We start from the raw sequence: 13,272 nt of genomic DNA on the forward strand, positions 1-13,272 counted from the left end.
TCCTTGGAGGGGACTACTGTAAAATAGTTGGATGTGCTTCCTTCTGACCTCCTTTGTATGCATTTATATAAATAAAATTTCTTGCCTTTTTTTTTTTAAGATTTTATTTATTTGTCAGAGAGAGCGAGAGCACAAGCAGGGGGAGCGGCAGGCAGAGGGAGAAGTAGGCTCTTTGCTGAGCAAGGAGCCAGATGCAGGACTCGACCTCAGGGATCGTGACCTGAGCCGAAGGCAGAGGCTTAACCAACTGAGCCCCGAGGCATCCCAAATCTCTTGCTTTTGTTTTAACATAAAGAAATTATATGTATCTTGAGGCTTTTTTAAAATTAATTTTTTTAAATTTAAATTCCATTTAATTAACATATAGTGTATTATTAGTTTCAGAGGTTATTTATTGATTCTCAGTTGCATGTAACACCCAGTGCTCATTGCATCAGGTACCCTCCTTAATGCCCGTCACCCAGTTATCCCATCCTCCCACCCATCTCCCCTCCAGCAACCCTCAGGTTGTTTCCTATAGTTGAGTCTCTTATGGTTTGTCTCCCTCTCTGCTTTCGTCTTATTTTTCCTTCCCTTCTCCTATGTTCATATGTTTTGTTTCTTAAATTCCACATATGAGTGAAATCATACAATATTTGTCTTTCTCTGACTTCTTTCGCTTAGCATAATACCCTCTAGTTCCATCATTGCAAATGGCAAGATTTCATTCTTTTTGATGGCTGAGTAATTCCATTGTATACATATACCACTTTTTTTTTTTTTTTAAGATTTATTTGAGAGAGAGAGATGAGCCAGCAGGGGAGTGGAGAGAGCACGCACAAGCAAGGAAGGAGGGACAGAGGGAAAAGCAGACTCCCCACTGAGCAGGGAGCCCAATGCAGGGCTTGATCCTAGGACCCTAAGATCATGACCTGAGCCGAAGGCAGCCACTTAACCAACTGAGCCACCCAAGCACCCCTATACCACATCATATCCATTCATCTGTTGATGGATATCTGGGCTCTTTCCATATTTTGGCTATTGTGGCTCTATTTTTAACTTTTTGAGGAACCTCCATACTGTCTTCCAGAGTGGTTGCACCAGTTTGCATTCCTACCAACAGTGTAAGAGGGTTCCCTTTTCTCCACATCCTCACCAACATCTGTTGTTTACGGAGTTGTTAATTTTAGCCATTCTGACCAGTGTGAGGTGATATCTCATTGTGGTTTTGATTTGTATTTCCCTGATTGAGGCTTGCTTTTTATTCATCAGTATATTTTGGGGTTCTTCTGTTAGTACACATAATACTTAATGGTTGCATAGTCTTATTTCCATATGCCATAATTTGTGTATAGCTGTTGATAGACACATATATATGGTTTCTGGATTTTGCCCTTGCAAATAGTGCATTAGTCAACACCCTTATTAATCTGTTTTTAAACATTTACTAAGGCAAAAAGCATTATGTGCCAGGCAGTTTTGAATGCTAGGAACACAAAGATAAATAGATATACTTTCTGCCTTAGAGTTGCTCACTCTATAAATTATATATAAATGCTACAAGGACATATATTAATTGGGGGATCTGGTGCTATTCCAGCTAAGGAAGGTAGATTTTTATCATGCTGGGTATTGAATGCTATTGTCTTCTGAATAAGTTCTCATTTGGTCCTTATTAATTTGTTATGTATCTTTCTAGATTCTGACAAGCAAAATTGTTTCCTCAAAGGGATAGAAAATTTCTTTTCCTCCAGGACTTATACTTGCTTCTGCCAGTTACCTGGGCATTACTTCCTGGGCCACTTTTGATTAACTTCTTGCCTGAGGTTGCAGGAATTCATACTACAAACCCACGTGGGTGTCCACTTGGGGTTAAGACATTTCATGGAAGAAATTTTTTCTTCCTCTGCCCATTGCTCAGTTCAAAACAGGGGAGTTTCTGTGCCCTCTATCTTACCCTTACACTGAAGAGTCCTTAGTCTTCTGTTAGATTCCTCACTTTTTGGTCTTGCCCCTCTTTGGGTTTGGTAGAAGTCTCCAAGGCGAAATCCAGCCATGATCCTTTTATTTCAGGATTCCTACACTCGCTTTTGTTTTTTATAGAATTTTTCCAAGTATCTGCTCTGCCATTCTGCTGAAAAAGAAATTGTTTAGTCTTTGAAACACATTCCTCCTTTGGTTTTCAGTTTACCATGATCCTGGTTTCTTTCTTTGACCACCCTCCTTTTAGACACTGCTGTACCGTGAAAGCAGGTAGAAATTATTACATATTTATTTCTCTTTAGGTTGTGGGCTGTTTTTAAGAAGAGGAATGCCTGCCTCTTACCCTGAAAGAAGAGAGATAGCTATTGTTATAATCGTTTAATGTTGGGGAAAAAATAGTAGTTGTTCGATATTGTAATGATGGTAATGTGTTTAGTAGTCTTGTTTTTATTCTATTATGTTCCCCTATTGTTAACCTTCCACCTCCTGTTGGTTGTTAGATGAAATGAGAGAAAAGCATTGTTGGTCATTTCATGTACAGTTGCATTAGCAACCATTAGCATTTATTTCTACATTTTTAATGTTTTTTAATTCTCCCTACCCTAAATAAGGATTTTTACCTTTTATTTAAAAAAAAAGATTTATTTATTTATTTTAGAGGGAGAGAAAGAGCACTTGCAGAGGGGAGGTGTGGGGGTCACAAGAGGCAGAGAATCTCAAGCAGATGCCTCGCTGAGTGTGGAGCCTGAGCTGGGGCTGGATCTCACAACCCTGAGATCACGACCTGAGCTGAAATCAAGAGTCAAAATCCAAGAGTCGGACACTTCACCTACTGAGCCACCCAGGTGCTCCAGAATTTTTACTCTTTAGAATACAGGCATTACCTCAGAGATACTGTGGGTTTGGTTCAGACCACTGCAACAAAGCAAATACCACAATAAAGTAAGTCAGGTGTATTTTCTGGTTTCCCAGTGCATATAAAAATTATATTTACACTATATTATAGTCTGTTAAGTGCAATAACACTATGTCTGAAAAAACAATGTGCATAGCATAACTGAAAAATATTTTACTGGGGCGCCTGGGTGGCTCAGTTGTTAAGCATCTGCCTTCAGCTCAGGTCATAATCCTGGGGTCCTGGGTTGGAGCCCTGTGTCGGGCTCCCTGCTCAGTGGGAAGCCTGCTTCTCCCTCTCCCACTCCTGATGCTTGTATTCCTTCCCTCGCTGTCTCTCTCTGTCAAACCACTTTCTCTGCTTATCTATAAGAAGCAACTCCTCATCTGTTCAAGTTTTCTCATGAGATTGCAGCAATTCAGTCACATCTTCAGGCTCCACTTCTAATTCTACTTCTTGCTGTTTCTAGCACATCTGCAGTTACTTCTTCCACTGACGTCTTGAACCCCTCAAAGTTATCTATGAGGGTTGGAATCAATGTCTACACTCCTGTTAGTGTTGATATTTTGACCTCTTCCCATGAATTACACATGTTCCTTTTTTTTTTTTTAAGATTTTATTTATTTGACAGAGACAGTGAAAGAGGGAACACAAGCAGGGTGAGTAGGAGAGGAAGAAGGCGGCTTCCCACCGAGCAGGGAGCCCAGTGTGGGGCTCGATCCCAGGACCCCGGGACCATGACCTGAGCTGAAGGCAAACACTTAACGACTGAGCCACCCAGGTGCCCCGAATTACACATGTTCTTAATGGCATCAAGGATAGTAAATTCTTTTCAGAAGGTTTTCAGTTTACTTTGCCCAGATGCATCAGAGGAATCAACTCTGTTGGAACTATATCATATGAAATGTACTTAAATAATGAAACTTGAAGGTCAAAATTACTCCATGATCTATAGGCTGCAGAATGGATGTTCTGTTAGCTGGCATGAAAACAACATTAATCTCTTTGTACATCTCCATCAGAAATCTTGGGTGGCCAGGTACATTGTCAGTGAGTAGCAATATTTTGAAAGGAATCTTTTCCCTGAGCAGTAGGTCTCAAGAGTAGACTTAAAATATTCAGTAAACTGTATTACAAACAGATGTGCTGTCATCCAGGCTTTGTTGTTCCGTTTACAGAGCCAGCAGAGTAGATTTAGCATAATTCTGAAGGGCTCTAGGATTTTTGGAATCGTCAATGAGCATTGACTTCAACTTAAAGTCCACAGCTGCATTAGTCCCTGATAAGAGTCAGCCTGTCCTTTGAAGCTTTTGAAGCCAGGCATTAACTTCTCTCTAGCTATGAAAGTCTTAGATGGCATCTTCTTCCAATAGAAGACTGTTTCATCTCCACTGAAAATCTGTTGTTTAGTGTAGTCACCCTCATTAATTATCTTAGCTGGATCTTCTGGAGAACTTAACTGCAGTTTGTATATCAGCATTTGCTGCTTCACCTTGCACTTTCATGTTAATGGAGACAGCTTCTTTCCTTAAACCTTACGAACCAATCTGCCAGCTTCAGACCTTTCTTTTGCAGCTTCCTCACCTTTCTCAGACTTCACAGATTTGAAGAGTTAGTGCCTTGCTCTGGATTAGGCTTTGGCTTGAGGGACTGTTGTGGCTGGTTTGACCTTCTATCCAGACCACTCAGACTTTGTCCATATCAGCAATAAGGCTGTTTTACTTTCTTATACTTGTGTGTTCACTGAGGTAGCACTTTTAATTTCCTTTAAGAACTTTTATGCTGCGTTCACAACTGGCTATTTGGTGCATTTTGTTTGATGTGGTATTCTTAAGCTTAAACAGTAATGTACACTATAGAACAACCATAGTAGTACTTTTTTTTTTTATAGAGTCATAACCATCATCCTCAGCTATGTAAAAAAGCAAAAACTGGATCTAATATATAACTGGGCATTGATGAAAATGAGAGTAGCTGAAGAGGCAGAAATTGCATCATTGGGATAACACTTCATGGTTTAGCATGTGCTACACAAAGTGTGGTCTGTGGACCTGTTACTGAGCCATGTTTTCATTTAATGAGGAGTTAGAGAAATTATCCCTGATTTCTCCAGTTAGTTTCAGTGAAACAGTTTATTTATTTATTTATTTATTATTTTATTTTTTAAAGATTTTATTTATTTATTTGACAGAGAGCGAGAGAGGGAACACAAGCAGGGGGAGTGGGGAGAGGGAGAAGCAGGCTCCCTGCTGAGCAAGGAGCCCGATGCAGGGCTCGATCCCAGGACCCTGGGATCATGACCTGAGCCAAAGGCAGACGCTTAACGACTGAGCCACCCAGGCGCCCCAAGGCAGTATATTTATAGTTTAAGAGCATGTGAAGCAATAAATGTTTGCCAGTATTGATGATAGCACCGAAGATGAGTAGGGTTAAACAAAAATAATGTGACATATCCACCAAAAATAAACTCTTTTGCTGGGTAATGTAGGGTGGGGTTGCAGAGGGGGAAACAGCAGATAAAGGAAGGAGAAAAGAGGAGAAAGAAAAAGATGTCAGTGACTAGAGGTGGGATATTGTGACAAGTTATTGACAATAAAAATGGAGATGACAGTAAAACAAGGATATCAAATTTTCACAATTTGCTGTAGGGTCACATGGGCTTATAGACCTCATTGTTATTTAAGGCTCTCACAATAATGTCATTATTATTAGGTTAAATTATGTTCAGTACACATAATGTCAGGAATCTGTGTTAGGATAGAGTTTTACCACATTTATTTAAAAAAATTTAGGATGTCTGAGATTTTATGTATGTATGTATTTGATGTCTATATAATTTTTTATTTTAATTCTAGTTAGTTAACATAGTGTTATATTACTTTGAAGTGTACAATACAGCACTCCCATACATACATCGTACTGTGCTCAGCTCATCATAAGTATACTCCTTAATCCCCATCACCTATTTAACCCATCCCCCCAACCCCCACATTTATTTAAACATTTCTGATATTTAAGTGTTAGTCTTTATATTTATCCATTATCTCATATCCTGATTATGCCAGGGAAGCATATGGCATATTCAGGCTTGATTTAACATTATGAGTGTATATTTGGATAGCATTGATATTTTGAGTTGGGGGAAATGGAATAGGACTGACACCTGCTAAATGCCAAGTCAACATGCCTTCACCTCAGATTGCCAAGGGCTCAAATTGACACTCTTCCCCTCAAATTTCAGCCCCTGTGCTCAAGTTTGTGCACAAAAGTGGGAATAATTATAACCGCAAAATGAAGCAACCCAAACATCTAACTATTTCTGTGGAATATAGAATGGATAAAAGGAGTGTGCTAGGCTGAGAACATCTCCAAAAAGCACATCAAAGAACAATATATATAGCATGATTCTGGTTAGTAAAAAAACAAAAAAACCTGGGAAGAATAAAACAAGATGAAACCAGAGAGGGAGACAAACCATAAGAGACTTCTTATGCATAGGAAAGAAACTGAGGCTTGCTGGAGGGGAGGTGGGGGGGGGCGATGGGGTAACTGGGTGGTGAGCATGAAGGAGGGCACGTGATGGAATGAGCACTGGGTGTTGTATGCAACTGATGAATCACTGAACTCTACCTCTGAAACTAATAATACACTATATTGTTAATTAATTGAACTTAAAATTAAAAAAAAGGAACCCCCCAAAAAAAGAATAAAGTGATTATAGTTTTTAATTTCAATTGCTTTTACTTTTGTATATAAACTGTGGCTTGTGCCTTCCAAGGGCTTTACATCTTGTAAGGTTAAGAGTAATAATACATGTGTCTGTTCTTTATTTTGACTGTTTTGTGTTCCTACAGGTCACCTTTAAACCGGTTTGAAGCAGCTACTGTAGTGATTCTTAAAGAGGTGGTGGTGGAGAGAAAATATATTAAGCTCCAGAGCAGCCTTTTCATACTATATAAATTCTCTTTTCAAGCCAGGCCTCTAATAAGCCCCAGTCATAGGGGAGAGTAAATCTCAAGAATAATCCCTCACATGCGTTGAGTTGGAAAAGTTTTAGGAACTGAACTGGTGTCACTGTAAGTGCAGGGTGACAAGTCCTAGGCTACTGTAGTAATATCAGAGCAGAGATTCCCAACACTGGTATTGTGACATACCTGGAATGTCATTCATTTTGTGGTGGGTCCCAATACCATGTCATGGATAACTCCCAAAATTTGTCAGTAGTTTTCTTAAACCGTACCCCCCCCCCCCCCGCCGCCCTAAAAGGTAATAAATTAGAATGGATTCATATCATCTTGAACCATTTGCATTCATGAGGAAGGAAAGAAAGGGTGGTATTGGCTGGACTACTGAAGCCAGAGCCACTGAAAAGCCAAACCAGTTCTTTTTTTTTTTTTTTTTTAAGTAGGCTCCCCACCCAACATGGGGCTTAAATTCACGACCCTGAGATCAAGAGTTGCATGCTCTACTGACTGAGTCAGCCCGGCGCCTCAAGCCAAACCAGTTCTGAAAGTGTTTAAGTATTTCTCTTATTGAGTATATAAATCCACTTGGATTTCTTAAGAGCTCAAATTCCTGCGAGTCTTCCAGACTTGAGCCAACATAAAATGAGGGCTTAGATGGAGTTTTCAGATTTATTGTACATTTGAGGTGCTTCCAAACATTGAGGTTCTGGGCCTGGCCGTTTTTGATGAATAAGATAGAAAAAGAAATTCTTTTGCTAGTAACTTCAGGCCTTTTTGCCTGGGAGGACAAGATTTCTGTGTACTGCTATTGTGCAAATTCTGGAAATAAAATGCATATTTAAAGATTGACGGAGATCATGTATTTTTGGTTAGGTGTTAAATATTGAGAAAAGAGGGGCGCCTGGGTGGCTCAGTTTTTAAGTGTCTGCCTTCAGCTCAAGTCATGATCCTGGAGTCCGGGATCAAGTCCCACATCGGGTTCCCTGCTCAGTGGGGAGTCTGCTTCTCCCTCTGACCCTCCCCCCTCTCATGCTCTCTCTCTCTCTCAAATAAATAAATAAATAAATCTTCAAAAAAATAAATGAGAAAAGAATCATTTTAGACATTAAATTTACTCAGAAATTAAACTTTTATTAATATAATATTGATAGATTTTAAATGCAGATTTTTTCATATTTAAACATCTGGAATCAATGTCTTACCAGTGGTGTGTTATTGTTTAATTGGCAGCAATTTTCCTTTTCTAGTGTTCCATGAAATAATGGTGCATCTTATGATTGACGATGTTTCTTAGATTCAGAGAATTACGGTACATTTGCAATATATGTAATTAGTTTTCCCATACCTCACCAATTTAGGTACATACAGGGGTGATATTTGGCCAAGAACCATTGGAACTCTTAATTTCTTGGCTTCTTCTCCTCCCAGTGGTTTCTGGGTAGTTCTGCTTCTTTGGTTACAATAGTTACCTTCTGCAGTTATTTCCCATTATCGCCAGTTACCTCAGTCTGTAGCTGCCATTTTCAGCACTGCCTGGGAAAGCCGACCATGTTGCCATGCTGGATTCACAGCGGGTGGTATCATTGCTTTTGCTAGTGTTTCTCATCTGCTTTTTCTGCACTTTGTCTTCAAAGTTAGGAGCTGAATGCCTCCTCATGAGATAATAGCTTTCTTTTGATTGATGCTACATGGTACGATCTCTAAATAGTTACACTAGTTCTTCACATCCTGAACTGAGTAGGAATTTTTATTTATTTTTACATCTAGTTTTTTAGGTCCTTCTCTTTTAGCTTCTATGTCCAGATTCAGGAAACTTAGAACCAGTTTCTTTTTTTTTCTTTCTTTCTTTCTTTTTTTTTAAATGATTTTATTTATTTATTTGACAGAGAGAGACACAGCAAGAGAGGGAACACAAGCGGGGGGGGGGGGTGGGAGGGGGAGAAGCAGGCTTCCCGTGGAGCAGGGAGCCTGATGCGGGGCTTGATCCCAGGACCCTGGGATTGTGACCTGAGCCAAAGGCAGACACTTAACGACTGAGCCACCCAGGCACCCCATGTTTTATTTTGTTTTTGAGTATAGCTGATGAGAACCAATTGCTTAGAAGATCCAGAGGACCCTTGAGGGGACTGATTGCTTATTTAAAGACATGTCGGGGTACCTGGGTGGCTGAGTCAGTTAAGTATCTGACTTTGGTTCAGGTTGTGATCTCAGGGTCTTGGGATCAGGCTCTGTTTTCAGTGGGGAGTCTGCTTCTTCCTCTCCCTCTGCCTCTTCCCCTGCACGTGCACCCATGCGCACGCACACACACACACGCTCTCTCTCTCTCTCTCTCTTTTTAAAAATAAATAAAGACATGTCCTGCCTTCTCCAGTGAATTATTGTTCTGAGAAGAATACACCCTGAAGCATAAATTCCCTGTTTTTTTGTGAACCTGCCAAATAGACACACCACTTGACCTTCTATTCTTTGTGTCTTTTTTTAAGTTGTGATTTTAAGTGCATGGATGAATTATTACTTTTGTTATTGAGCTTTAGTAAATACTCATTAGCCCCCAGACTTTTGGCCCTGCTTTATCTCTTTATTGGAGAGGATGTGGATTTGCAAAGTAGTTTACTGCCTAGTAGCTATAAGACAATAAGCAACTGGCATGAATTGTCTTTTTTTTTTTTTTTAAGCTTTTATTTATTTCTTAGCGCAAGAGAGAACATGAGCTGGGAGAGAGGCAGATGAATAGGGAGAGGCAGACTTCCCCTGAGCAGGAAGCCTGATGCAGGGCTTGATCCCAGGCCCCTGGGATCATGACCTGAGCCAAAGACAGAGGCTTAAACAACTGAGCCACCCAGGCGCCCCATGAATTGTCTTTTTAATGTAGTGACTCCACCCCCTCAGTAAAAAAAAAAAGTCCTGTGAATGTTTTGGATTCTGACCTGTGATACTGAAATGAAAAGTGGATGCTAGCCCTTTCTCATCAGGGAAGTTTGGAGCAGAGGTCCTGCATTATCTATTGCTATATGACAAATTCCCCCAAATTCAGTAATTTGAAAGAACAAACATTTATAATCCCTTGCAGTCCAAAGGCTCTGGAATCAGAGGCTTAGCTGGATGGTTCTGACTTGGAGTCTCTTTTTAGTTTGTAGGCAAGATATTGGCCTGGGCTACAGTCATCTGAAAGATTGGTTAGGGTTGGATAATATGCTTCCAAATCATGTGGTTATCAGCAGGAAGCCAGTAATCTTAGCATGTGAGCTTTTGAATTGGGCTGTTCACAGCATGGCAAGTGATTCCACAGAGAGTAACCAAAATGTAAGCCATAGTCTTTTAGAGCCTAATCGTGGGAGTAACATATCATTTCTGCTATATTCTGTTGGTCACACTGACCAATTTTGGTACAGTGTGGGAAGGAACTACGGAAAAATGTGAATATAAGGAAGCAGAGTTAATTGGAGATTCTCTTGGAGTTTGGTCATCACAGGTCTCTTTCTTTGTGATCATGTAAGTAGCATCAGGATGTGGAAAACATTTCTTTTTTCATAGTACCCTTTATCATTATGTTCAGGAGACCTAGGGCTAATCATACCAATAAAACTCTTCTTAGCTTACCTTTCTATCCTTATGTTTCAGTTAGTAGCTTTGCAAATTGACTTTCCTATACATCCTTGATTTGATATTAAGGGCTTGCTTTCCCTGTTTTAATGACGTTCTCAAGATCTGGAGAATTTCTACAGCAGTGTTACCCAAAATGTGGTTATTGAAACAAGACTTTTCCAAGATGCCTTACACTAAGGAGGTTCCATTACTTTTGGAAACCTCTGTGTTACCTTCTTCCCCTTGGAGAATCATTTGTGCAAGTTAGTATATCAGAAGTCTCTGAGAAATCCTTCATTGAGGAAATCGGTTTTTCCTTTTTGTACCCAGTGTTTTTAAAAATTTACTTGATCATTGAATCACTATATTGTATACCTGAAACTAATATGACAGTGTATGTTAACTATACTGGAATTAAAATAAACTTAATAAAAACATTTACTTGATCATATAACCCACATTTGTTATAAGTGGAATAAATTAAAAACCTTGTTATAACAAAAATTTATCACAAATATATTCCTTTATTCAAACAAGTTATTCAGGCAGCTTTATTTCTATATTTTAGATAATTAAAATTTTTCTTAAGTACTTTTCAATTTGTAATTATTTTACATTTTGGAAGACAGCTGAGGTCAGAAATTGCAAGTAGCTGATACTTTATTTCACTGTCAGTAGCGATTGTGATATTGCAAGCTCTGAGGAAAGGTTTCATTCTTGGCCACTTAAAGAGCCATTTAGGAGATTTTTTTTTTCCCCACTTTTACTGATTTATTAGCAAATGTTTTTAGCATATTTTAGGCCCTGGGTTTGCTGTGATCAACAACATAGTCTGTCCTCCTTGTGAGGTGACAGCCAGACAAATGTGGGAGATAACTACAGAAGGACCACAGAGACCAAAGCAAAGGCGTGATGGTCTACAGATAGCTGCTTGTGGGCCGAGTGTGTGCCTATTAATAAGTTCTTGGTCAGTGATTCTCAATGGAGAAGGGAGGAGTTTTCTAATCTGTAATGGTGTTGGGTGATGTTAAGTTTATTTAAGGTATCATACACTGAAAAGATGTAGAAACATTTGCTATATTGTTAGTAATACTTCATTGTCCAGAAAAAGCACAAGCTAGCTTTTAAGCAGAGAATTGTTGAGTTCTGAACAGATATCCATGCTTGTCTGCTTTAATCCAAGAAAAGATGCTCATTAAGAGTCTTTATAGTGGGGCGCCTGGGTGGCTCAGTCATTAAGCGTCTGCTTTCAGCTCAGGTCATGATCCCAGGGTCCTGGGATCGAGCTCCGCATAGGGCTCCCTGCTTGGCGGGGAGCCTGCTTCTCCCTCTCCCGCTCCCCCTGCACGTGTTCCTGCTCTCGCTATCTCTCTCTCTGTCAAATAAATAAAATCTTTAAAAAAAAAAAAAAAAAAAAAGTCTTTATAGTTACATGCAATTCTAATAACATCGGTTATTTGGTTTTTAAACCCATAAGCTATGGGCTTCTGTGGTTTTTGTTTGCTTTGTTGTATACTGAAAAAGAATGTCCACTAGTGGTAACATGGGAAGAGTTGAGCAATAAAAACTATATAAACAAGAATGTAAAATATAGCCATTTGGGGGCATCTAATATGTAGAGAAAAAACTATATCTCAGGCCATGATATGTTATATTCTAGTATTGAAAGTTTAAATTATGTATAGGTATCCTGTTTAAAAATGAAAACAAATATGGGCTGTAAATTGTAAATTAAAAGTTATTCAGAACATTTTCCAAAGGCTTTTTGCATGTATGATTACTTGTATAGTGTTTTTGAAAAGCTTGTGTGTCTGAAATGACAAATTCTTTAAGGATGATGGAGAACTGTGGTTTTTATAAATGGAAAGTAGTAAAGGAAACACTGCTAAAACTTTTAAGCAGCTATAACGTAGGCTGAGATCTTATAACCTCAGTGGAGTAACAATGAAGTTTTGTAGGTAGCTGTCTACTCTTCATAACCACTTTACAGCATCAGTGTTAACAGGATATTTAGAAATGTTTTGATTGTGAATTATAGGACAAACAATTAAAAATTAGGGAGGCATATAAGATATACACAAGATGTAAAGGACTTGCAAAGGAAAAGATGTGAGCATTTGGAGGAAATTTAGTCAAGAATTTCAGTCTGTGAAGCTAGAGGATGTTTATACTGTCATTTTTTTCAAAGTACAAATTATTGTTGATATTCTTTTTTAGAAACGACTGCAGAAAGAACTGTTGGCTTTGCAAAATGACCCACCTCCCGGAATGACATTAAATGAAAAGAGTGTTCAGAATTCAATTACACAGTAAGTATTTAATTTTTGAAGTACTTGTTTCTTTTATTATTAGTGTAAAGTATGAATATATACTTATTTTTAAAAATGGAGAAATTTGGGGTGCCTGAGTAGCTCAGTTGATTAAGCATCCGACTCTTGATTTCGGGTAAGGGTCATGAGATCAAGCCTCGAATTGGGCTCTGCGCTCAGTGGGGAGTCTGCTTGAGATTCTCTCTCTCCCTCTCCCCCTCTCCTCTCTCTCTCTCTCTCTCTCTCTGTCTCTCTCTCTCTCTCTCTCAAATAAATCTTAAAAAATAAAATGTGGAATTTTCATATTTCATCCGACTCTCTTCCATCAAGAGGTAAATAGATAGATCTTATTCTATGCATTTATATACCCCATTTTGTGTTACATAATAGTATCATACACATTGTATATAATGTATGATTTGTTAACCTTTTTTTTTTAAACCGTATGTTGATTAGTAATGTTTTAAAATGTTTCCTGCCAAAGAGGCAGCATATAAAAACTTTGGTCTGACTTTAAGAAATGATCTTCATCTAAAATCGAGCAGTTTGGCATGTG

The 13,272-nt window shown here is 38.8% G+C and overlaps 1 protein-coding gene across 2 annotated transcripts in view; it reads left to right on the top strand.

Moving 5' to 3' along the window:
- The window catches only part of UBE2W (ubiquitin conjugating enzyme E2 W), a 74,629-nt gene that overhangs the window by 26,691 nt on the left and 34,666 nt on the right, over positions 1 to 13,272 (top strand). For both annotated transcript variants that reach the window (XR_013447851.1, XM_036065339.2), the window contains exon 2: positions 12,625 to 12,716. Coding sequence is in view for 1 of the 2 variants with exons in the window: in XM_036065339.2 (XP_035921232.2) it covers positions 12,625 to 12,716 (92 nt within the window). In the remaining variant the exon portion in view is untranslated. The remainder of the gene's footprint in view (positions 1 to 12,624; positions 12,717 to 13,272) is intronic.

Source organism: Halichoerus grypus, chromosome 5 (genome assembly GCF_964656455.1).
Source record: "Halichoerus grypus chromosome 5, mHalGry1.hap1.1, whole genome shotgun sequence".
Taxonomy (NCBI): Eukaryota; Metazoa; Chordata; class Mammalia; order Carnivora; family Phocidae; genus Halichoerus; species Halichoerus grypus.